Below are 24,152 nucleotides of genomic sequence, written 5' to 3' on the forward strand. Positions count from 1 at the left end.
TGATTGTATAACTGCCATATTTAACGAATATTTTTTTTGTATATGCGATTACTTATACCTGTACCCACCCCTTATGTAATACCCCCAAGTTGGGGGTCTTTAAAGGTAATAAAGTGATGTGATGTGATGTGATGTGATATACTGCAACACGAGTCGGAGTGTGGAATTACCTATGAAGGCCGAAAACAGTCAAGTATCTTACCAGTAGCAATGGAGCAACACCGCGAACAAGTTCTTGCACCTTTCAGAGGCCCGCTACGCACAAACACTTCCTTTTTTTTTTCTTTTTTGCCTCCGGTTCGCTTGAAGGGCTCTTTGTCGTAAAAAAAAAAAAAAAAAAAAAAAATCTGATGCGGCTTGCTGACCAGGCCGGACGTTTGCACGCACAGCGCAACTATTTCCGCGATTTCGTCGCTCAAATTCTTGAGACCGATCAAAATAATGTGATTGGCTGCAAGGACTCTTTCGGCTTTCGCGAAACACCTCGATTCGACGCCACAAAAGAGAAACGTGACCACATGACCAAACGAAAGAGCCACCGCAGACCTGGGTGTCGCAGCCATCCTTGTTTATTTGGACAGTGTTGCCAGCTCAAGTAGCGGATTCTGGAGTTGCCAATAGACAACAAAGCACCCATGCAGAAGAAAACCGTACTTAGCACACCGGGGAAAACGTAGAAACAGCTGACAGGTACACAACTCCGTCAACAGCGGAAAGATGCACAATCGCCAACTCCCAAGAAAGGAAGGAAGGAAAACCTGAACGAACAGGCCATTTTTCTTTTGCCGGCACAATTTACAATCTTCGAGGGGGACTTGCAGACTATTTACTCTCTTATCTCCGTTCGAATATATGTGCATAAGTAACATACTTTGTCAACTTGTTACTTATCTGCCCTTTGTTACACTACCATGTAACGTGTCTAGCCATGACCTCAAGAGGCCTACGGAAGTGGTTGGGGTGCTAAGGCACGAAATACTGAAGGGTAATGAAAACGCTAATCAGCTCTCCCGACGAGCGTTACCCCGAGCTCCCCCTCTTCCACGATTCTGACCGGCCACTCCTGCCGTTCCTAGAGCGAGAACCATTCATCCTCGGATAATTTATACGCCAGGAAGCGCAAACGAATGCCTTGTTAATGAGGTTATAGCAGCGCGAACTAAAGCATGTACTTGCGGTGTATGTTACGTGGGGCAAACAAGCAGGGGCTTGAATGAGCTCGTGCGCGAACATTGTAACGATGTGAGAAATCGGAGAGAAGGTGTTCTTGGCTATCCATTGCCGTGAATGGGGGCGCACACCGGTGTTCGAGTGTACCCGCGTGGTAACTAGACATACGGACGAGCGCAATCACACTATGTATCGCTGAGGCCGAGCGCTTGGCGCGGGAAGATAATTGTGTTAGTAGACCTTGTGTTGCTTTGTCAGCAAAAGAATTATTCTTTTTAGAAAGCACAGGGGCATGCGCATCGAGATGGTCTGATGGTTTTGTTTTCTTTTTTGTTTTCCGAAGTTTCTTTTCCTGGTGTGCATATAAATCCGGCCAATAAACAAAAGCCGATAGTATGAAGTTAGCGCTTGTCCCCGTGTGTCTCTTTCTTTGTGCACATGTTTTATAGTTCGCGCTGTTGTAACCTCATGATGCAAAACCAACTGTCCCAGTCTTTCACCTTACTTTGTTGATGGCCGTGAGAAACTGTTTAATATGGGGACTGGTAACGAAGCCTCTTTAAAGGGCCAACACTGCAGTGGGTATTCACAACACACCACCACATTTTTGGGGAGTTTGGATCCCGGCCGCTTGGTGATCAAACACTGAGGTTCTTGATCACCAAAAAAGTTGAATTTAATATAGTTTTATGAATAGCGAGTGTGCCCAATAAGTAAGCCGTGTCCTAGGTAGGCGACCGTTATGATGTGGTGGGAAGCTGGCTGCATTTGGCTATTCCTGACTTGTGAGTATAAACGGAAACGCAACTCATAGCAGCATGCGACACACGTTAGGAACTCACGTATTTCTCGACTAAGTTGCATGAAAACTACATTTCTAGGTACCAAAGTCGCATACGATTACGCAGTCCGCTTCTTGTTACGTACGGCATATCTTTGAACACGAGAGTTTGTATAGTACAACCATGTCTCTATTGCAATAAATCTTTAAGGAGAACACTAGATATTACCTGGTAAGGAGTGAAAAGCGCTGTCTTTGTAACGATAAGGAGGTTGCTTCAGCTAGGATTTTCACTATCACTATTGCTATGTAAATTTACCTAGGCGGAACGCAAACTAGGCCTTGCTTTGTTTTGACGACTACTAAGCACACATCGGATATCAGGGCTGATAAACGCTGGTGATATCGCTCGTCCAGCAGGAAGTTTAAACGCCTCCTACAGTTGCCGGCGAATATGTGTGTCAAAGAGCCAGAAATTTTAGCCTTGAGTTTTGGTGCGAAAATGTCTAATGTTACGGTATTTAATGATTAAAGCGATATGATTGTGGGCGAACTGCATAGAATTGCCATGGTCCAGGCGTTTAAATACTTGTGTATACAGACAAATGTTGGCGAGGGCTACATGCAACAGAAGGGAGAGAAAGTAAACAAAGAGCCAAAATGAAATGATGCTGTGATGAAGCACCATACACTTCGGCGCTTGTATGTATAAAGTAATTTGATGCGGAAGAGCGCGCTGGTACTGAATCGCATGTATTAAATTAAATTGTGTGCCTAAGATTAGACACTAATTTTAGCATTGAAATTAAACAGAGGCCTGTTGGCGACTAGCTTTAGGCGCTCACGACAAATTAAGCAGTGTAAGGATGCATGGAGGGGTCAACATTTAAGATACCAGATGTAGAATACAAGCTTCAGTGTGAAGAACGCTTGGGGCAGCTGGAGAATAAACTACGTACAGCGAGAGTAGGCTGTAAGCTGTATAGCTGCAGTGGGCAATAAAAAGCCATGCAGCTGGCAAAATTGCTCCCATGATTTGTTCATGGGAACAAGAAGTTTTCGTGACTCGTAGGTCATTTGCGAAAGCATGGGTAGCACTTCCTCACAAAATTTCAGTTGTTATATAGTACAGTAAAAATATTTAATTGTTATATAGTACAGTAAAATCCAGCTGTAACGAAGTTGAAGGGGGTGCCGCAATGCGTTCTATCCGTTACTTCGATATAACGATCGTCCGCTCTCACGGTCGGCATTGGACACCACGAAAGGCGGGGTCCGCTAGCAGCGATCCGTCGGCACGTCCAAGAAGCACTTCCCGAGAACATAAGCAGTGGCCGTAATTTGTAACGATCCATTTCATTTTTTATTACTCGTCGCGCCGAGTGCCCAGTCCAGGCGATAACGGCAGGGCTGGTGACGAAGGCTTGAAAGAACGAAAAATAACGGACCGCTATATAAAAAAGTGGCAGTTTCACCCGAAAGGCTAAGCATTGATAGCTATAGCAAAGTATTATACAAGTACACGAAGCAATGTTTGTCGTTTTATAGGCCGTATAAATTGCAGTAAACATTCGCTTGCTAACTAAACAAGCGTACTGTCCAGCGCGCTCAGACAAACATCAACATATCTGACTCGACGACCACTCAATGCACTGTCACAACGCTGACGTAATGAGGAAAGCTGACAGCGTGGAACGCGCATGATAGTCCCAAAACGAATGCTTCGTGCTTCCGCTCGCTTCACCTTGTCCACTGTGAAGCGTCACCAAAATTCAGATTACGCGAACTCTAACATTAGGCACGCGGGAAGGTAGCGCGCATGAAGCCACCAGCCATCTGGGCTCGTCCTTAGCTCTGGCAACCGCCGAAGACGTCTACCAACATACGGCACGCGTGCCGCGTAAACATGTGCTCAGCTATAAAGGTAAGAAAAAGACCATCCTTCATACGTTCAGATGCGCAAACAGCCATGTGCAGCCACGGCTGGGTTAGGGAGGAGACGCGTGGTCTCCTCCTCCAGCGCGCGCTGAATCACGTGACCTCCAACATTTGGCACGCAGGAAGAGGGTGATAATCAAGCCACCATCCTTCTCGGCTCACCCTTGAATGCTTGCCCTCGCACTCGCATCGTACGGCGCGCGGGCGGTTCCTTCTCTCCACACTTAGTCATAATTCGAAACAGGCGGCGGGTAAAATTTGCCTGAATGTCCATAATGCTATCGCAACAATATGGTCATGTGGCTACTCATGTGCTGCAGATTATCGCGACAGTACGTACAGCAAGCCACGCGCTCTTTGGGTCAATACGCAGCGTGCGTTGTGCAACAGATTATGGAATGGTGCTCCGCAAGGCGCCAGTGGTAGAGTGTAAGCGTAACCTCAGAATCAGCAGTGCAGCCGGCTTGGCACGCTGCCAGATTTTTTTTCTAAGGTTTTACGTGCCAAAACCAGTTCTGATTATGAGGCGCGCCGTAGTGGAGGGCTCCGGAATAATTTTGACCACCTGGGGTTCATTAGCGTGCACTACAACGCAAGCACACGGGCGTTTTTGCATTTCACCTCCATCGAAATGCCGCCGCCGTGGCCGGGATTCAATCCCGCGATCTCGTGCTCAGCAGCGCAACGCCTTATAACTGACTGAGGCACTGCGGTGGGTGGCACGTTGCCAGATATCCAACAGCTCGCGGAATTTTTGTATTGATTCGGACGAGTTGCAAGCCGCGTCGCGCGCCGCAATATTTCGGCTTAATCGGCGCAGAATTACCGGTGAAATATTCATTCCGAACTAAAAAATATATAGAAGAAGAAAAGAATAAAGGTTTGCTATATCCACTTTAAAAAAAATGTGATTCGTTAAAACGAGATATTAAATCTATTAGTTTCTAAAGGAAGATTAAGTGGAAATTGCGATTATTTCGTTATTCTACTAGATTGTATAGAGCCCGTTCCGTTACAACGCTCTAGGTTTGACTGATGTATTTAGAGCCAAGTCAGGAAAAGATAAACCCTTGTAAACGAAAACGCTTAAAATGAGTGTAATCAAAACCAAGTAGCACTAAGTAGTGTAGCTGCACGTTTACGTAATTTGTGGATGTCAGATGAGACGAACAATTTGGCCAGATAATTTTGCGCCTTATATAATATGAATAGGACACCATAACTTGCAAGGAAATGCGAATGCCAACGTGGAGGCCGAAATGCCGGTGTAACGTTGAAGAAGATATTGGCCCCTGCTGCAAGCGAAGCAAGGCAACAAATGAGCATATTTTCATGCAGTATAATGCCATTCAGCCCCTAATAGATAAGGCAGGCGCGGAGACCAAAGTATTAGTACGCAAAAGCTGTCAATGCGGAGAAACGGTGGGTGATACATGACGTCAACAGCGCCTCTAGAGGTAGGAAGGCAGATTAGGTAAAAGGGAAATATGAAGAGTACAAAAGAGGCTGTTCTCCAGAGCTGCAAGATCCATTGCTATCAGTTCCGTGCCAATTAGGACGAGACTGCTAGCAATTAACTTCTTATCTTATTCACTCCGCTGTTTCTCATATATCTACTTTTCCGACAAAGCTGGAGAACTCAATTAGCTAATATGCTTCTGCAATCATATTATTCGCGAGATACGAATTGCATAAACATACGTCCGTAGTAACGCTGCCGTGAATCCGCTGTACACGCACCTACCGTTTGATACGAATTACTTGGTACTTTGGCGTGGGGGTTGAAACATTGGCATGCAGTCAAACAAGATCAAGCGTGTTGTAATGTCGAAAACACCGCTATGAGATGGTTAGAGCACCTGTATACATATATGCCGCATTTATTTTATTTACACGCCGCGGTGGCTCAGTCAGCTAAGGCGTTGCGCTGCTGAGCATGAGATCGCGGGATCGAATCCCGGCCGCGGCGGCCACATTTCGATGGAGGCGAAATGCTAAAACGCCCGTGTGCTTGCGTTGTAGTGCACGTTGAAGAACCCCAGGTGGTCGAAATTAATCCGGAGCCCTCCACTACGTCGTGACTCATAACCAGAACTGGTTTCGGCACGTAAAACCACAGAAAGAAGTATTTTATTTATTCCGAGCATAATAAGATATAAGACGGTTGTGGCAGATCAAACAATTCTGCCTTCCGAGGTGTATGAAAGGCGGACAGCACTTGCACCAAATGTCGCTTAGTTCACTTAGGCAATTACCAAGTTCACCTAATTGACCTTTTAGTCTTTCTCTTTACGGCAAATAATAAGATTGTGGAATTTTGCGACGTCCAGTAATGAAGCGATGACATAGCACCAGATGCGTGATAACATTCCCGAAGATGTGCTACGAAATACGCTGGCGTTCCCGTCAATATTTTCCCATTTTCCCATTTCCCTTGTTCACTGCAGGACTGCAGTAACGCGCACCGCACTAGCTTAGAGCGATGTTACTACTTCGCTCCAAGCTGAAGCTTAGAATATTAGCCACGTAATCTAACGACGCTGTGCGTTTATAAGTAACAGTGGTTCTTCATAAATAGAGCTATCGTTCTGCCTTCTAATCGTTCGCCCAAGATCCGCGAGTAGTGAGTGCATCTTGCCACCTTCTCAACCAGACCGCTGGCAAGAAGGTGGTGAGCGGTGAAAGTGCACTTAAAATCAAAGCGATTACAGTGTGGCATATTTTGCTCTTGCTCGCTGCTCTCTCTCTCTGAGCGCCGTATCAACGGGGGAGAGGTCTGAGGCTGCAATCCTGGGCTTTATTCTTACTCCGTGGCTTGAGCTCTTGATAAACATTGACGAACAGTGCCTCCTTACCGCGGAGGGTTTCTTGGAAAATGTAAATGCACAAGTGGGCGTACGAAGTGAAAAAAAAAAAAAAAAAAAAACATTATGGTGCGCACAACGAAAACCGTTCAAAGCACTTTTATCGCGTTTCTTATATGACAACTATTCACGTAATATTCTGTTTGCGTTAAAAAAAAGACAGATTTCGGCAATTCACGTAATGATTAGAACAGGTAGATATATTGCAACGCACCTACTTATGAACATTACCGCCATGTGGAACGCGTTAGCTATATATCTAAGTGTTCGTTACAAGTTGACTGACTTGTAAAGACGGCGGTAAATGAGACAACGCTTTGTGCTGAAAAGAAGTGAGTTGTAAGAGTTTGTTTCATCTGCGCCGACTGATAAATGCGTGTTTTAGGCTGTTCAGAGAGGACAAGTACTCTCATCGCCGCGGCCCCCACTGTCTCAGAAATGGTATGCCACTAGATGCGGCGGAGACGCTCAGATTGTATAGGAGTGGCAGATAAGTTCAGTGCAGATATGTTGTTGTAGGCGTCAGGTTGTTAAATGCCCAATGGACATGTGAAGCATGCGAACGTTTGAAGGCGATAAGGACGAAGCAGAACTCCAAAGCTCTATGGCGCTATCTTCGTGGTGGTGCGAACTATATTAGCTTCCTTATCACTTTCGTCAATATGCCGATCCGCAAGATTGTGCGACAGTGGGTCAGTGCAGTGAACGGAACAAAGCAATTAACAGAGCAAGAATTAATAGAAAGAAAAAAAAAACAACGCAGTGGAGCATGCCCACTCTTGTGTATTTTTTATAAACCTAGGTCACTCCATGCCATCTGTCCTAATATCGAAAAATTGAATATTTTTATTGTCACAAGGCTTATATTATTACAGTTAAAAGACATGTTTTTACTTGAAAGCAGTTTAGACAATATTTTATTGCTTTTCTTTCTGTAATTTGCTCCTGAAAATGACTTCAATATAGCGTTTTTTAGAAGCTATATGCAAGAAATGGTAAAATAGGAAAGGCCGGAAATACTTTCATAGAAATTTCGTACAGCTGGATTCGCTGTGGCCGAAATAAGGGCCAAACGACACGGTTGTGTAGCACAATAATGTGATTTTGCTTAGAGCTCCCGTTTGCAGCAAAATGTTCCGCAAATTTGTTTAAATGGTATACGCAAATGTGTTCCAGAGAACACATTTGAAATGTTGTGAAGATGGGCAAGATGCACAAGAAAGAGATTGCTTCGGCATTTTTTCTTATCATAGAGGCATGCGTTCTAAAATGACTCGACCCGATAATTAATCAAGAAATAACGGGAATTAGACTCATTAACCTTTATATCCGAGAGAGCCAGACGATTGACCCCAAAGCAAGTGTTGAAGCCCGTCATCCGGGGAGCTTATAACCTCTTTCAGACATGCAAAAGTTGAAACTTTTAATTTCTGCAGCTTAATGAGTTCCGGCCAATAGCACCCAGAAAACCGTAATTATACAGACGAATAGCGCAATTCTGTCATGCCCTTCTCAGACGGCCATGAGTGACGTAAGTACGCTTCACCGTCGGACGAGCAGGAATCGAGTGTCCTTATCAAGCCATGTCCTTGCTCGATTATAAAGTTAATTAGTCTAATTCGCAGTATTGCTTGTTGAATTACTAGCTTGAGTTATTTAAGAATATATGCCTCCGTGATAAGAAAATTGCCGAGGAAATTGCTTTCTTATCGCATCTTGCGTATCTAAAGAATTTCGAACGCGTCTTCTGAAATATCCTGCATATCAAAACTGTTGCTGGAAAAGAGAACTCTTAGCCAAACCACATTAATTTCTTACAGAACCATGTCTTTTGAACCTCATTTCGGACACAGCGAATTCAGCTTCACACGATTCTAGTACCGTGCGCGTCAATCCGATTTGAATTTCCAACCATAAATTTGTGCAGCTAAGCCCAACTTACAATAAAGTTTACCGATGTGGGTCTCAACTTGAGATTTTTTTTTCTTCGTCAAAACAAAAAATCACCTTTTTAAAAATTCCGGTTGAAATAGTTGATGTCCTTTTTTTTTATCGTGGCCGTTATATGTCGGATTATTACAAGAAGCGATACTGTGTTCTTTTGACGCGTAAACAAAAGCCACAATTCTGTGTCTTCCAAGTTCAGCGTGGTCTTGAAGGAGCTGTTGCGCAACATTGAGGCACAAATAAAATTTTGGCAGGTATTATGCCTTATGGAAATTTGTGTGAAAATATTCTTGGGCTTTCTTATATAACTATTTATTGCACATAGCTTCTAAAGAACGCTGTATATTTGTCATGTTGAGGAGTAAATTAAGAAAGAAAATTAACAAAATAATGACTAAATTATTTTATAATAAGAAAACACGTCTACAAACTGTAATAACGTAAGTTTTGGGACAATAAAGAAAATACTAGACTTTGGCAATTCACTTAGTCCCACTTGGTTCGGCGCCGTTTGAGGAAATTCAAATGGTCCGCAAATGTACAAGCGTCTTTTTTTTTTTTCAGCTCAAATATTTTGGGGAAAGATTTTTCCTATCACAATAATTATCTTCCAGTTTTTTTAAGAAAATAAAAAATGGTCGAGCACACCCGTTTGGGCAGTTGGCATGGAAGAACCAGCTTTGAATGTGCACATTTTGGTTATACCGGGTGTTGTATTTTTAGATCATTAGATCACACAGCATTTTTAAAAATCGCCTGTGACTGATAGCACAATTCAAGTCATTAAGCTAGGTTACTCAAGGAGATGGTGATTACTTGAATGAGAAATCAAAATTCATATAATCGACTAATTAGGAAAAATTCACTAACTTTAAAATTAATTTATTTACGGCACCTATTCGCGATTCACGAGCCAGTGAGTTCAGACGGCGTATACCCACTTGAACGAATTTTCATGATGACACCAGTTTCGTAATGTTAATTACAGGAGTAACCCGCCGCGGTGACTTTGTTGTTGCGCTGCTAAGCACGAGGTCGCGGGATCGAATCCCGGCCGCGGCGGCCGCATTTCGGTGCTGGCGAAATGCAAGAACGCCCGTACGTGTCCCGTGCATTGAGGACAGGTTAAAGATCCGGTGGTCAAAATTAACCCGAAGTCTCCCACTACGACGTGCCTCATAATTAAATCGTACTTTTGGCGCGTGAAACTCCTGAATTGAATTAATTACAGACGTTGGCGTCAAAATGGTTTGGAGCAACACCAGCAATCTTTCACATCACGTGGGAGTGAGCAGAACACGGAGAAGAACACGAAACAAACGGCACATGGAACGAATCGGAGGCGCTGCTGTCTAGCCCGGCCCTGGAAGATCAGCTACGACTGATGCAACGAGCTGAGCGGATGGCCCGTGCTAGTGTGGCCTTGGAATAGGGGCACCACCCTGCTGGACAAACTCCGTCTTTAACCCCCTACCCCCTCTGGGGACTGGGGTAGGAGCCTGTCGGGTTTCTGAATATAATAAAGTTTTACTACTACTACTACTACTACTACTACTACTACTACTACTACTACTACTACTACTACTACTACTACTACTGGCGACAAAGTACATTTAAAGGTCAACTGCAACAAAATGTTGGATCATGTAAAAAGCCTAGTTTAAGATAGCGTAGATATAGAACAGGCCTTCGTGCAAGCACTGACGTTTGAAATATGAGCGGTAGAGTCACGAAAAGCTCGCAAGAACAGCAGATTTTTATACCAAAAAAAACAAAGAAAAAACAAATGAAAAAATGTCACAGTTTCGCCCTAAGGGCGAAGCAATGAATGCGATAGCAACACAGCAATGTCATACGAAGTAAGGTGAGCGGCTTTGGTAGCAATATGAATTGTAGTAAACATGAGCTGATTAAGTAAGCAGGTGTGCTGCGGCGTAAGTAGACCGACATGAAGAGAGACTCGATGACCACGAGGAGGCGCGTGTGAAACGGTGGTGTTGATGAGAAGCGCTTCCCGTGGGCAGCGCGTGCGAAGGGACACACCTGTAGCGCTGCACTGCCGATCCGGGCAGCATTGCATGTGTAGCGTGCGTTGGAAAATGGGACCCGACTATTACTAACTGATTGAACAAGCGTGGTGTGAGCGCGCACAAACAAACATGAATAGATCACACTGAATGACTGCAGACAACGACTGTCAAAACGCTGGCAGCAAGCGCATATATACGCCGCAGCAGCGGGCGAAGGTACGTGCGGTCTATCGCTTCAACGGAAACTGAGCGGCGAATGCACGGCGCATAAAGGTCAGAGCCGTGTGGAGATAAGAGACGGTGCGAACGAGCGACGAGCGCGGTTGTTGGCAGCGTAGAAGTGCGCCCCCCCCCCCCCCCCCCCGCGCTCCCTCCGGCGCTGGCTTCCCGCTTCCTTGCTTGCGCGTGGGTGATTGAGTGCGTTCGCTCCCCGTGATAGCGCGCGTCTCCGCACGCTTCCGCTCGGGCATACGGCACGCGGCGAAGATTTTATCTATAGGGAACCTCACGGCGACGGCGACGACGACGGCGACGGCAGAAATCCGGTAGAAGTGTCCATATAATTGCTATCGCAATAAAAACACCGCCGTTACTGCTCTCCAGAAATGACGCATGAGCTGGAAGCGCGCGGCTGCTAGGAATGACCATCGAGATAAGGTGACGCCCGTGGCTGCCCGCGGCGCGCAGAAAAAAATCTCGGAGGAGGCGTGTTGAGACTTACGTCATAGCGACAACCACCAGGTGCGCGCTGCGCCTGCTTGAATGCTGTTTACAGGCTGCTAACAAGAAACTTTCGTTGCTGTACCAAGTTGGCACTCCTTGTGTCAACTTGGCACATTCATTTCTGCGGGATTGGTCAACAGCGGGCGTATACGAATATACGCAGTACCGAACATGTCTGTTTGGGCGCTACCCCGCAGGGACTCATGTTGTCTGCTCGGCAAGACAGCCAGAAGTTCAGTGTGTACTCGGGCTAATGCCCTGTGACCCATGTCTGCTCGGCAACGCAGCGGCCAGTATACATACATACAAGGCCAAAGTTAATAGACAACTTGGGGACACGGAGTCTGTGAATGAAGTTACATACGGACTAACATATCGGAGGCAAACTGGGTGAAGTTTCCCAAGAATTCTATATCGCAATAAAATGAGAAATTTTGCAGTCGTATATTTGCTTCGCTTCATGCCAGACGGAGGAGACATTGGAGGAGATCTCTTCAGTGGAGTATGCTGCCCCTGCATTTGGTGCTGCCGACGATGATAGCGCGTCAGCAGAGGCATAGGACAAGAACACATTTAGGCCTCGCAAGATATCTTTGTGGGTCATCCCTCCACTTCTATTTATTTTCCTCTATCCAGACCGGGTCGGCCCGACCTGGACGAATCACGCTTGCGATATAATCTGAGGTCAGGGCAGTGATCAGTTTATTTACCCAGTGTTTCTGGGCCTTTCGGAGTAGGCAAAAAAAATATATGAACAGAGTTTCGGTGCAATATTTAACAGTGGCTGCGTGTTGACGCGAGCGTCGTTAAAGGCGTGACCACGCATCAACACGCCTCTAAAGGCCACACACAACAGTACTATTTTTTTTCTTCCACAAAACATTCATTGCACAACAAATTTAGCTAAAAGAACGCTCTTATTGTTTTCTTTGAAGAGACTTCAGCGCTAGCGTTTAAGTGCAGCGTTAAAAGTCGGAGCCATTCGCAGCTAACAAGGAAGTGATGGCAAACAGCTGTCGACATTTGGAAGTATGCCTTTTTAGCCTTGCTTGCTTATACTTCGATTTATATAGTCCACAACTTTTCACGTTAAGAGTCTTCTAGAGTCTTATAATCAGCATTATCTGCGTTGCGCGCTTCGAAAAGCCTCTTGATTTTTTGTGACCTTGCCCGGAGGCATTCTCACAAGCACAGGTTGGTCTCTCACCGGTGCGGCACATTCGGCGCTTCCGCGCCGTGCCGAAGGTATAACTTTGCACTGAAAGCTAACTGAGCATGTGAATTCGGCTGTGACATCGACTACGATGGCTGAAACGTGTTGTTTTCCTCAGTGCGCTGGACAGGGCACAAAGGAACACATGGTCACATGAACGCCTTTTTTTTTTTTTCATAACCGGTGACTGAGCTACGTTTGAAAGACGAATGCGTTGGTAAACTTGCTTGAAACGAAAGGCGCAAAGGTGCGAGTTGTCGTTTAAACAATGCGAATAGGCCGCAATGTACGGGTGTTTCAGATTATGTCGTCACTTTTCGTCCTCCTGAAAGACATTTTAAGATTAATTTTTTTTTCTGTGCCGAGGTCTAGGTCACATTTTACTTCATTTATAACGTGTCTTGAGGAATTCATCCTTCTCGCTTCAGCGGAGGCTCGCAAGAACTAAGCTGTGATTTTTCTTTTTTTTCGTCACAAGTGTGGCACTTCAAACTCGGCAACGATGAACGCGTTTCTTATCTCGAAATCTAGATAAGAAATCTAGAAATGTTTCTTATGTTCTTGTGGCTCGTCTCAGGAGCGTTTTGGGTACGGATGACTGCTGCAATAAAAGCTTATCACCGGAAGACCGACGACCATCATTCACTCTCCTTGGGATTTTCAAAATACATCGCACACGAACATTTCTCAGAAGTTGTAACGCGAGAATCTCTCGGCCAGCACCTGAGCACGTGGTGCCCTGATTTAAAGGCGTGCTGTTTACAAGCTCGGCCGAATACATGCGTGCATTATGAGCGGGTAGTCTTAATCACCGCTGACCATCTCGCCTCCTCGCGCACAGCCGATAGTGCACGCAATGGCGAGTGCTCGTGAAGCGTTTTTAAGCGATGCGCGCACTCAAGCAGAACGAAAGGTCAGCCACCGGTTATCTGCCGAGACGTCAGCGTCGCGACTCGTTGGCAGGTGACGCTTGCTGCAATACGCGGTTGAACACAACGTGACTGGTGCGCTGTAGTCACTGCGTACGGTTCGCCGAGTCCTCTCCTCGAAAGTCCGTCGAGTACTGACGACGGAAGCACGCGACTCGGCTGGAGCACCTTCGACGCTGAGCATTGACTTCCACCGCTGGGTGCTATATATTAGTACACGAAAACACACACAATCCCTTCTAGACGTAGTCCAAGATCACATGTGGCTGTGGCGCGGCTTGCGCACACCGCTCTCCGAGTCCTCGGCGAAGCTCGCCACGCTGCTCCTGCGGTCGTTGTAGACCTGCAGCCGTAGACTCTGGCGCGCCGCCGCGGACCCGTCCTCGTCGGGCGTGGTCGTTTCGTACGCGTCGTTGGTGTAGCCCTCGCCGTTGGCACCCGAGAACACGCGGTCGGCGGGAACGTTGTTGTTTCGGTGGCGCGTACGCACACCCGGAGGGCCGCCGGTGCCAGCGGCCGCAGCGACGGCGGCGGCGGCGGCAGAGTATTGGTTCTTGGCACCCAGCGTCTGCATCTTGCTGTGGTTGGCGAGCACCGTGTTTCGCCGCACCTCCAGTGCGCGCAGGGTGTCCCGGTTCCGGCTGAAGCGCCGCAGGCCACTCAGCACCGGCGTCCCTGCGTGAGCTGAAAGTGGGAGCGCGAAATTCAAATTAATGAGACACTCCCGGGATGGTTCCGCAGAAGTTATCGTTTGAAGGTGCACCAGTGACGGGGAAGGAAGAAAGCTGAACAAATGAAAAAAAAAAAAAAAAGCGGTATTTACGTTACAAAACCATCATCTGATTATGAGGCACAGCGTAGTGGGGGACTCCGGAAAATTTCGACCACGTGGGGTTCTTTAACGTGCACCTAAATCTAAGTACACGGGTGTTTTCGCATTTCGCCCCCATCGAAATGCGGCCGCCGTGGCCGGGATTTGATCCCGCAACCTCGTGCTTAGCAGCCCAACACCATAGCCTCTAAACAACCACGGCGGGTGAAACAATGAAAGCCTAACCGGAGTAAATTCCGGTTGGTCTCATGCGAGGGTAAAGGGGTAACAAGAACTAAAGCATGAAGGGATACACGAAAGACGGACGGCAGTTCGGCAAATCCACCACAGAAGAAGACTAGCATCTTCTCAACGGACTTGGGTTTGGTTTTTACATCCCGAAGTATTACTCTGGGAGCCTGGCAAACGCCATAGTCGTGGACTCTGCGTTAATTTTGACCGGCTGATGCTGTTTAACGTTATTCCCAAACGTTGTTCTATTCCACCCCTGTCGAAAAGCGGGGGCTGCGGTCAGAGATTGAAGCGGCGGTCTCGTGCTCAGCAGTGGTGCGCTGCATGTAAGCACTGAGCCCCCACGGCAGATGTGTACAGGGTTCGGTAAGTCATTGCAAAGGGGTTGTATAGCAGTGTACGCATCGGCGCCTTTTGAGTTCTGTTCTGTGGAAATTGTTCCGATTAACTTGCGTGGTTGGACCTTCCACCACAAGCCACATGGAGGACTCTCTCACGAAAAGCTAAATTGTAATCCGCGTTTGTGTGGTCCACGGCGCGGACACCAGTTAGGTAATGTGCGTTGTGATGACCGCATTTTTTTTTTCAGTTTAACATTTCTCAAACGTCTCTTTCTGCAATTTCTTAGCTCTATAGGATGCCTGATGTATTTTCTACTTCGATTCTCCATGGCAATCTATTTGTAACAGAACAAAGATTAAAGTGGTTACGCAGGCCAGAAAGCGGGAAATGCGGTTACAACGCGCCACATATATTGACTCGTTTAACACTCATCTGTCAGTTTAATGTCGTAATCTATAAGTGGGTTTTACTAATTTAGTTGGTGCTGATAAAAGTGATGTCTGCGACACTAAACTGCAGTGGAATATCAAAAGAAAGCGACTTTTGTTAGGGATGCACGTAGCGTAAAGAAACGAAAGTGGTAATGTTTAAACTATACGAGGTACGCTCACCTTCTGCATCGACGGCGTTGATGCTCATAAACCTCTTCCGAAACGCCACATCCAAGGTTCCAGTCCTGGCTCGCTGGTGACGGCGCTTCTCGAGGTTCTGTATCGTCTTGCGGCGCTCTAGCCGCTCCGGACCTAAGTACTCGTCACTGTTATCGTCATCTTCGTCGATGCCCTTGAGCCTCTGTAGCTGCCTGGCGATTTGTATGGCGTTCCGGTCGATGAAAGCGTCGTCGCTGACGTCCTCCACCTTCTGCTGGCAGCAGGAGAGCTCGATGGACGCCAGGATGTGCGACATGGTCTCGAAACGATGGAACAACATTCCCGTGAACTGTATCACCATGATGACGGCGAAGAAGATCACGAAGATGAGACCGATGGGCTCGAGCTGCAGGTGTTCCTTCTCGATCACCACCTGAGACGTGTCCGGAATGAAGGTGATGTTGGTCTTGACGCCCAGCGGCCAGTTGACGTGCAGCTGCTTCTTGTTCAGTTGCAGCAAGAACACGATGAGAATGAACAGTGCGTTGAGCATGAAAAAGGCGAACACCACTCGATTCCGCAGTTCCTTCAAGTCGGCCGCGATCCGGGCCTGCTCCTCCTTGTTCTCGTCGATGGGGTACAAGTACTTCTCGATCAGGTCCTTCCAGAACTGGATCTCGGGTCCTGGCAAGTATTCCACTTCACCTCTCTTGAGCTCTTTGTCCTCAATCCAATAGGGGTTGATCAGATCATCTCTCTCCTGGCGAGGCTCTACATAAAGCGAAAGAAAAAAAAAACGCATCCAGACAATTTCATCGAGCCCTGATGTGCGTTAACACTCTGGTGATTTACAATCTCCGGTTCAAATTGCTTTATTTGCCCTTAACAGAGCGAGAACATTTTAATTGGAGCAAGGCGGACTTCCTAAGGCTTCCTTCATTATTACATGTAACACAAAACGTCATATATTTCGTAATTGCTAACAGGAAGTTATGGTTGCTTATTGTACTCATATTTTATATATACTTTAGGAGATACATTATATATACCTTTATATATACTTTTTATACTTTAGGAGAAGCGAACGAACTCCGCCATCTTCGGCAGTTTATGCGCATTATACACAGGCAATAGTATGACTCATAACACGCAATTTGTGGGACTATAATCTTGAAATCGCTAAATTGTTCGTATGAACGAGGTTTAGAGTTGCGCAAGCAGGTTAACTTAGGGCACTGCAACTGCTCCTATTGGTTCGTTAAGGCAGTGCCTACATGCAGGATTTGATACTGGTTGTAGTGTTTAAATAACATTTCCGCTCGTGACATCAACTATGCGATATTTCTTATCGCTATCGCTCTCCCACAACGTTACTGACAGCTAATGATGATGGCTCATAGGCGCGCTTTATGCTCAGCTAGCGCCAAAACACGTGCGACACACTCACCAAGTTGTTCGCTGAGCGATCCGCACGTGTCACTGCCGTACTCGTTTCCGTCCTCTTCCGCGTCCTCGTTGAGCACCGAGAGGCCTCCGTCCGACTGCCGGGAGCTGCGTCCGTGAGCCGCTGGCTTGCGCCTCGGGGGCGGCACTCCGTGCACGATCTCGAGCTGGCGCTCTATGCTGCCGATCTTCTTGCTCAGGTTGTCGAGTTGGTCGCTGATCCTGACCAGGTGTACCTTCTCCTCGTGGTTGTTGGGGTTCGAGCACAGCATGCACGTGAAGAGCCCCTGAAGTCCGAACATGCCTTCGTCGCTGCCTTTGCCGCTGAGGTCCAGAAGTCCCAAGAGTCCGCCCTTTTTCTTTTTCTTCTGCAACTCCTCCTCGAGCTTCCGCTCTTCCTCCATCTCCTTCTTGGTCTTCTTGGTCTGGACCTCTCGTGTACCCCATGTGACGACGTTCAGGTTGATCAGAGAGTACAGGATCAGGAGCAGGTACATGGACGGCACGCTGAGGAAGTACAGCAGGCCCGGTACGATGCACATAAACTCCTGCGGGTGCATTAGCGCGGCCACGAAGAAGCTGCTCGATAAAGATATGAGGAAAATGGCCGACGGGGAACCGACGCCGTCTTCGGCTACCTGGATGGCCGTACCGACGAGCACGGCCATCATGAGTAGGGCGTACGAGGCGCTCATTATTTGAGCCACTATAATCTGCAAAGCAAAGGAGAGTACAAAATGAAAGTGCGTCAGCCACTCTAACACTTTCTGCATGCCAACTTTGTGATTCATTAAAAGTTTAGTGCATATTTTCTGCTGGAAGTTGAAGCCCTGTCGGAACATGTATAAAATTTGCGCACTCATAGTTTTCTCGCCCAACCGCAAGTTGATCTAAATTTATTTCTCCCTTATGTCCTCGAAAACCAGACGTGTCTATTAACAGTTCATTACTTTTTGGAGAAATAAACGATTTTAACAAACTTTCGAAATATATTGACCAATTTTGAAAGCCTAAAATATGTCCCTGTGACACCTTGTCTGGACACGTTAATATAGCGCCTAGTCTCTAGGTTCAGCCGAAATGCTCAAAAGTTTCTCGGAGAAACTAGCTTCGCTCTATAAACTTGGTTGATATAAGCATGTGCGCATGTAAGGTACATCACATAACTTTTCGAGCGCATAACAGACAGACTCGGTTCGTGTAAAAATTGTGACTAATTTCTACTTCTCAGTATACGAGTGCATGCTCCGGCGATGAAGTCCGCGTACGGAGCCCTCATGTTCCAGCCACACGATATTCAACGTTTCGAAGTAGCGCACCTGGATGTCGTTCTTGGTGGTAAAGCAGATGAGCATGAAGAGCAAGATGGGCACGATGTTGTACGAGAAGGAGATCCAGTTGGAGATCTTGAAGGCGGCCACCATGGCACCGACCAACATGAGGAAGATGGTCCCGGGGCCCAGGATGGTGCCCACCATGAGCATGCCCTGGTAGATGATGTAGGGAAACGAGATGTTGTCGTTGATGGCCACGGTGCGCTTGTAGTCTCCCAGCAAGTCCATGATGTTGGCCATGGTCGAGGGCGCCCAGCGACGCCGCTGTGTGTAGAACTCGCCGAAGCCTTCGGGACAGTGCGTGTAGGCGTCTGAGGCGGCACTGTACTCGACCCGGTATCCTCGCTGCAGTAGCAGCGTGCACAGCCAACGGTCCTCCCCTGCGAGTCGTTTGGTGTAAAGTCGTTTGTTCAATCCTGTAGCGCGCTATGTTTAAATTTCGTATACAGTGGAAGCCCTGGAGATTGTCGTTCATGACCGGAATATTGGGTTGGAATACAAAACATCACGAGCCATTTCACAAGATGAGCGTGAAAATAACATACAGTTGCAGATCTTGAGATCCGAGCTAAGACATCAGTGATGCTGTAATCCTTGTTTTGTGAATTTTTTGAATTTTTTGCACAATTGACGGGAATGTGAAAGGGAACTTTGGAACGTTAAATGACGGCGCCTTTGCTGCTCATCAAGTGCTTACAAGGTGTGGCGATATTGTTGTTTGTGGCATAATGGGCACATTGACTGAATCATCTTTCTAATCTTTCTCTTCCTATATCCCCTCTCCAAGTGTGGGGTAGCTAACCGAGTGCGACATTGGTTAACCTCCCTGCGTTTTCTCTTCTCTCTTTACTGTTTCTCAATTTACGCGCTATCGATGGTGCTGGCTCTTCCACGTGCCATTGCTTTACGTCAAGCGACCTGCCCGTCCAACGTGCCGTGCAGAAGCCCAGAGCCGAATTACGTTGCATAGATGATGCCCTGATTCATTATGGGTGCTGGTTCGTTCGTGTCTTTTTATCTTCACATGCACCGACGAGCTTGATCGTTATGAATAATTCGCAGGAGCTGAGCAACTGAACTCAAAGTGCATTGACAAATTTGGTGCAAACGACTTATGTGTCTCTATGTTCAATGCGCGTTTTCAGGACGCATGCGCGCGTATGAATGAATAGAAAGGAACCCGATACCTTTCTGGCCCTGGGACTGTTAGCTAGCGCCACTCTTACACTCTTAGATAGATATAGCACAAATACACGAATACTCAATAAAGTGAACGGGAGGGTATAGCCGCCACCGTAGCTCAATCGATACAGCATCGCACGTGTAATGCAGAAGAAGTGTAGTCGACTTGCACCGGCAGAAAGTTGTCTTTTTGTCCACTTTCATTTCCACTTTCCATGTTATTGTCTATATTTCAAAAAAAAAAAAAAACTGTGAATTTCCCGTTTGCTTTCCTAGGCTTCATTGTCTGTTGCCTTCAAATGGTTATATGTGCGCGGATAGTATACCTTGATCATACTGCACGTAGTGCAGAGCCTCGTCTGAGCGGGCGGTGTACCGACGCATCACGTTGTCGTCCATAAGAGCCTTGGCGCGGAAGAGGGAGAAACATCCGGGGCTGCAAAGCACGCAGCCGATCATGTGCTCGGTGGCTTTCTGCAGCCAGTGACCGATGGCGTACTCGAACTTCTGGTACCACACCATGGGGCCTGCAGTGAACGTGCGAGTATACCGCGATTAAACTTTGCGTACGGGAGGACTTGAAGTCAATAACTTATGTTACCCATTCTACATTTCGCGCGCTTTTTAGACAAATTTATTCGAAGAGTGAACATCTTTATCTGATGCCGTCGACCGAAATGTACTGCGTAGATTATTAAGGCGAAAGTCTTAGATGGATCATGGGTCGAAAAATTTGTTGGCCGGCATTAGGGCACGAAAATGTATGGTGACGTCATGCCACATGGTGCCACCATGGGTTGGTGCCACCATGCCACATGATGCCTTCATGTGTTGGTGGCACCATGGTTCCACCAACAAAGGTCGTGGGTTCGAGTGCCTTAAGTAAATCTACCTTGAGATAGAATTAATTAAGGCACTCGAGCCCATGAATTTTGGTTAGAGGAAACAAATAATAGGGAGTAACAACGTATTCGACTGAGAATGTCAAGTAATTTAATGAATGTCTCGTGAGCGCGCAGGCTTTCGCCTTCATCATCTTTAGCGTATGCTAAAGCGATTGTCCACTTTCTTTTATATGGTATTATTATTATAATAATATTTTACATTAAATATTAAATATTATTATTTTATACAAATTGGGTGCTCGTGTGTAAGTTTCAACTGTTGTCATTCCCGAGCGGTTGGGAAGATCGGCTTAGGTCCGCTTTTGAGGTAGGTCATGGGGAGTGGGCGGTATACTGTGCTTCCAGAAAGAAAAGGCATTCCTAGGAGGTTTTGTAGATGAGACCATCGCGGTGGTCAGGAATCTTTCGGCAAATTTCCCTCAAGCAAGAGCACCTTTCGGAAAATCGTAACAGCTGCGAGAAAACATCAGCATCTATAGAAAATTCAGATGCCATTGAAGAGGCATAGAATAAAAAAACTCCCATTCCGTACTATATGGTCGATTAAGAAAACCACGTGCAAGCATTATAAATGAAATGCATAGTTCTCGTTTCAGATACAGTAAATATATGTACAACAAAAGACATGCGCGGAGTATTTCCAGGTGGCATTTTAGCTCACTTTTATTATTTGTTCTAATTTGGTGACATGAATTAGCAGCAACGCTCTGCTGTGCCATTTGTTACTGTAGTTTATGCTCAGTTCTAATGACGCTGTCGTTGAGGCAAACATGTTTTCTTTGGACTTTCCAGTTTCTCAGTGTAATTTGCATGTCATCCCAAGTGATCATTAACCTCTTCCTTGTATTAAAACAAACGCGCATATGCATTTAGACTTTTTTTTTCTTCACACGGCTATCATATACTTATATGATTATATTTTCGGAACTAATAATGACTGTAAAAGCTAGCGTCACTGTTAGTGGTACACGTGCAGCAAACTTACCTTTTTCGCTTTCCATAGTTGTCTGCAATGATTTAAATTACTATTATTCACCTGATAATAACGTTAACGTATGAAAGTTCCAACGTTTCTCGTTTCGCTTTATTAGAGACGCACCGTGTGCGGTATACGAGTGAATAGTATTCGCTTGTATCCAGCAGCAAAGCAATAAGAAGGTGTGGCTTAGCAGTGTCTGGGCGTCAGTCAACGATATTAACATGTGACAGGGGCTAAAGAACCCAATTATCATAGCAATCTGTAGGTATTCACTCTGAGTAACCGGCTCTTTGCTGCATCACGGCGCTCCAAATGCTAACGAACTTGGGAAACGCAAAAAAAAAAAGTGTTAGGGGGAGGGGACTATTAGAAGAAATACCTATTGCCGCCCTATCACCTCCGCAGTGTTACAGAGGGGCTTAGGTTTCGCGAATGCATGTGCCCACCTGCCCACCATTATGTCACACGCACAATGTAGGTAGCAGCAGGTAGCAGCGGGGGATTCAGCGACTGCACGTCTATCATCTCTAATCCGCACACCTGAAGTTTTGTGAGCGTGTGCGCAGGCTTGGTGCTATTTACACGTCTATCTCTAATGCGGCGCGACAATTCATTTTTTACAGCGAAGCTGTTAGCCATTAGCTGGCCGGGATGTTTCGGTCTGTGCTCACCCAAAAACAGACGAAGGGCTTTGCACTTGAGTTTCAGCGTAACAAATTATGTTTTCTCGTATATTGGAATTACAGTCCGATGATATCATGTCTGCAGCTTGTGTGTAAGTCGTACATGATGCATTTTCCTGACGCAATTTACTTTTAAACATTCATTTAGGTCAATACGGCACTTTCACTTGGTGAATAAGGATGAAGAAGAACGAGGATGTATGCCGTACTTCTGCACACGATAGTGCGCGCGTGTCGTATGTCACTGGGGGTGGTGGTGCTCCTGTAACAGCTGTGCTTGTCTAACGTCGGCAATAGCTTCACTGTGCATCCACTTTTACAGCGCGGAATGGAGGCGTAATATAAAAAAAAGAATTTCATGGCCATGCTGCACGTTTGACAAAGACACATTTTAGGTAATAGTGCGCAGTTGATTCCTGCCTGCATTTCCTGTTTTTTGTGTATACTTCGAACTCGCCATTATAAACGTGGCCCACCCTCCCCACTTCCTACATTGCTGTACATGCGCAAGTCATCGCCTCTAACGCCTATATACCTGTGCCGACGGGGTGGATGCGGCCACAAGCGGCGCCCAGACCACGGTTTTTCTTCATCAAGTCCACGAGCAGTTGGACGGCGTGCGGCCGGAAGTTGATGTCCCCGTCCAGCGCCAGAACGAAGGTGTTCTCGGCCATGACCGCCTTGCGGCTCACGTCGATGGGCAGCTCCATGAGCTTGTGGCCCAGCAGGTAGTACATGTACATGACCTGCGACCAGCGCTTTCGGTGCCTGATCTTGCCCTTGTCCTTGAGGTGAGCGATCAGTTTGTTCTTGCCCGGCATCTGCCACACGAGTCGGCCGCCGTACGGAGTGGGCAGCTTCTTGGGGGCTTCAGACGGATGTTGCACTGGTGGACGTTACTGCGTGGTAAACGGCGAGTTAGCGAACGAGCGACAGAATGTTTTCATTCGAAGGAAAAGCGAGAGAACAGTCCGACGCGTCAGTTTCTGGAAGGCGACTCAGCACGTGGAGAAAGACAAGATGGAGAGTGCTGTTACTGATGATAATGGCGAAGAACGAGTGAGTTGTCGATTGTTTTGACTCAAAAAGTGAGCAAAGAAAAAAGGAACGGATAGACTGAGTGATCTTTCTGTACATTTCTTTCTTTTGCTGGTACCTTTTGCGCCACAAACATCGACAGCTATGCACTAACTAGCCCAACATTGTACTTTGCTAAACGAGTGAGTAGTTTGTGAACAAAAAAAAAGATAACCGCTGCTGCAGCAGTTTCTGACTTCTTTCACCCGTATTGCTCATGATGTGTGTTTGTCGGTGGCCATTAGGTTACAACGATGATACGTTTGCAGCAACTTCAGCAGCCGGTGCCGACAGTTCTCGGTCCATTCGAAAATACTAAGCACATCGCAAAATCACAAAATGTATTTATATGGTTATGTAATTCAGGAAAGCGCAAGACACATTTTCTTGTTTTCGTGTCCTGAAAGCACGAAAAAAGCATTAATAATGAAGGAAACAGAACAGTCAAATTACTTTTGCTTAATACCAAAAGTTTTACCGAGCACGCGCAGCGTTGCTTAATCCATGCTGACAAAAAATACGTTCGCTCGCACAGCAGGCTATATCCAACGAACTGCTTGCTGCCTCACTCAGACAGGAAAAAGTTACATGCAAGTTGAATTTAGCTCAACGATTTAAGCGTGACTAACCAGGGCGGTTGCGGAATATGTTTCTTTTTAAGGGTGGATGTGCAATTCGTCATAAATTACCTTTAAGGAATGATCTTCTGGTATATAGGTCTCGAGTTGACTCTTGGAATGCAAGAGATCACATCTAACAAGCCTGATAATTGCTTTCATTAACATGGATTTGTGGCTTTTTTTCTCTCACTTGGACAGCCCTTGCTTGACTAAGCAAAAATAAATGAATAGGGACAGAAGGCAGGACGTTTTCCACATTTGAAATAAATGCAGCACTCACTTCGTAATCGACGAAAACAAAGACCAAGTCTAAAGTATAGTAACAGCAATCAGAAATAA

The 24,152-nt window shown here is 46.4% G+C and overlaps 1 protein-coding gene across 1 annotated transcript in view; it reads right to left on the reverse strand.

Annotated features, from left to right (window-relative positions):
• Positions 1-12,004: 12,004 nt before the first annotated feature.
• LOC119442526 (chitin synthase chs-2-like) overlaps positions 12,005-24,152 on the reverse strand; it is an 87,788-nt gene continuing 75,640 nt past the window's right edge. Inside the window, 7 exon segments of the mRNA XM_037707435.2 lie at positions 12,005-14,279; positions 15,612-16,361; positions 17,038-17,746; positions 18,353-18,747; positions 19,876-20,076; positions 22,652-22,978; positions 22,981-23,015. Coding sequence (XP_037563363.1) covers positions 13,852-14,279; positions 15,612-16,361; positions 17,038-17,746; positions 18,353-18,747; positions 19,876-20,076; positions 22,652-22,978; positions 22,981-23,015 — 2,845 coding nt within the window. The 3' untranslated portion in view covers positions 12,005-13,851.

The sequence above is a fragment of the Dermacentor silvarum genome, chromosome 2 (assembly GCF_013339745.2).
Source record: "Dermacentor silvarum isolate Dsil-2018 chromosome 2, BIME_Dsil_1.4, whole genome shotgun sequence".
Classification (NCBI taxonomy): domain Eukaryota; kingdom Metazoa; phylum Arthropoda; class Arachnida; order Ixodida; family Ixodidae; genus Dermacentor; species Dermacentor silvarum.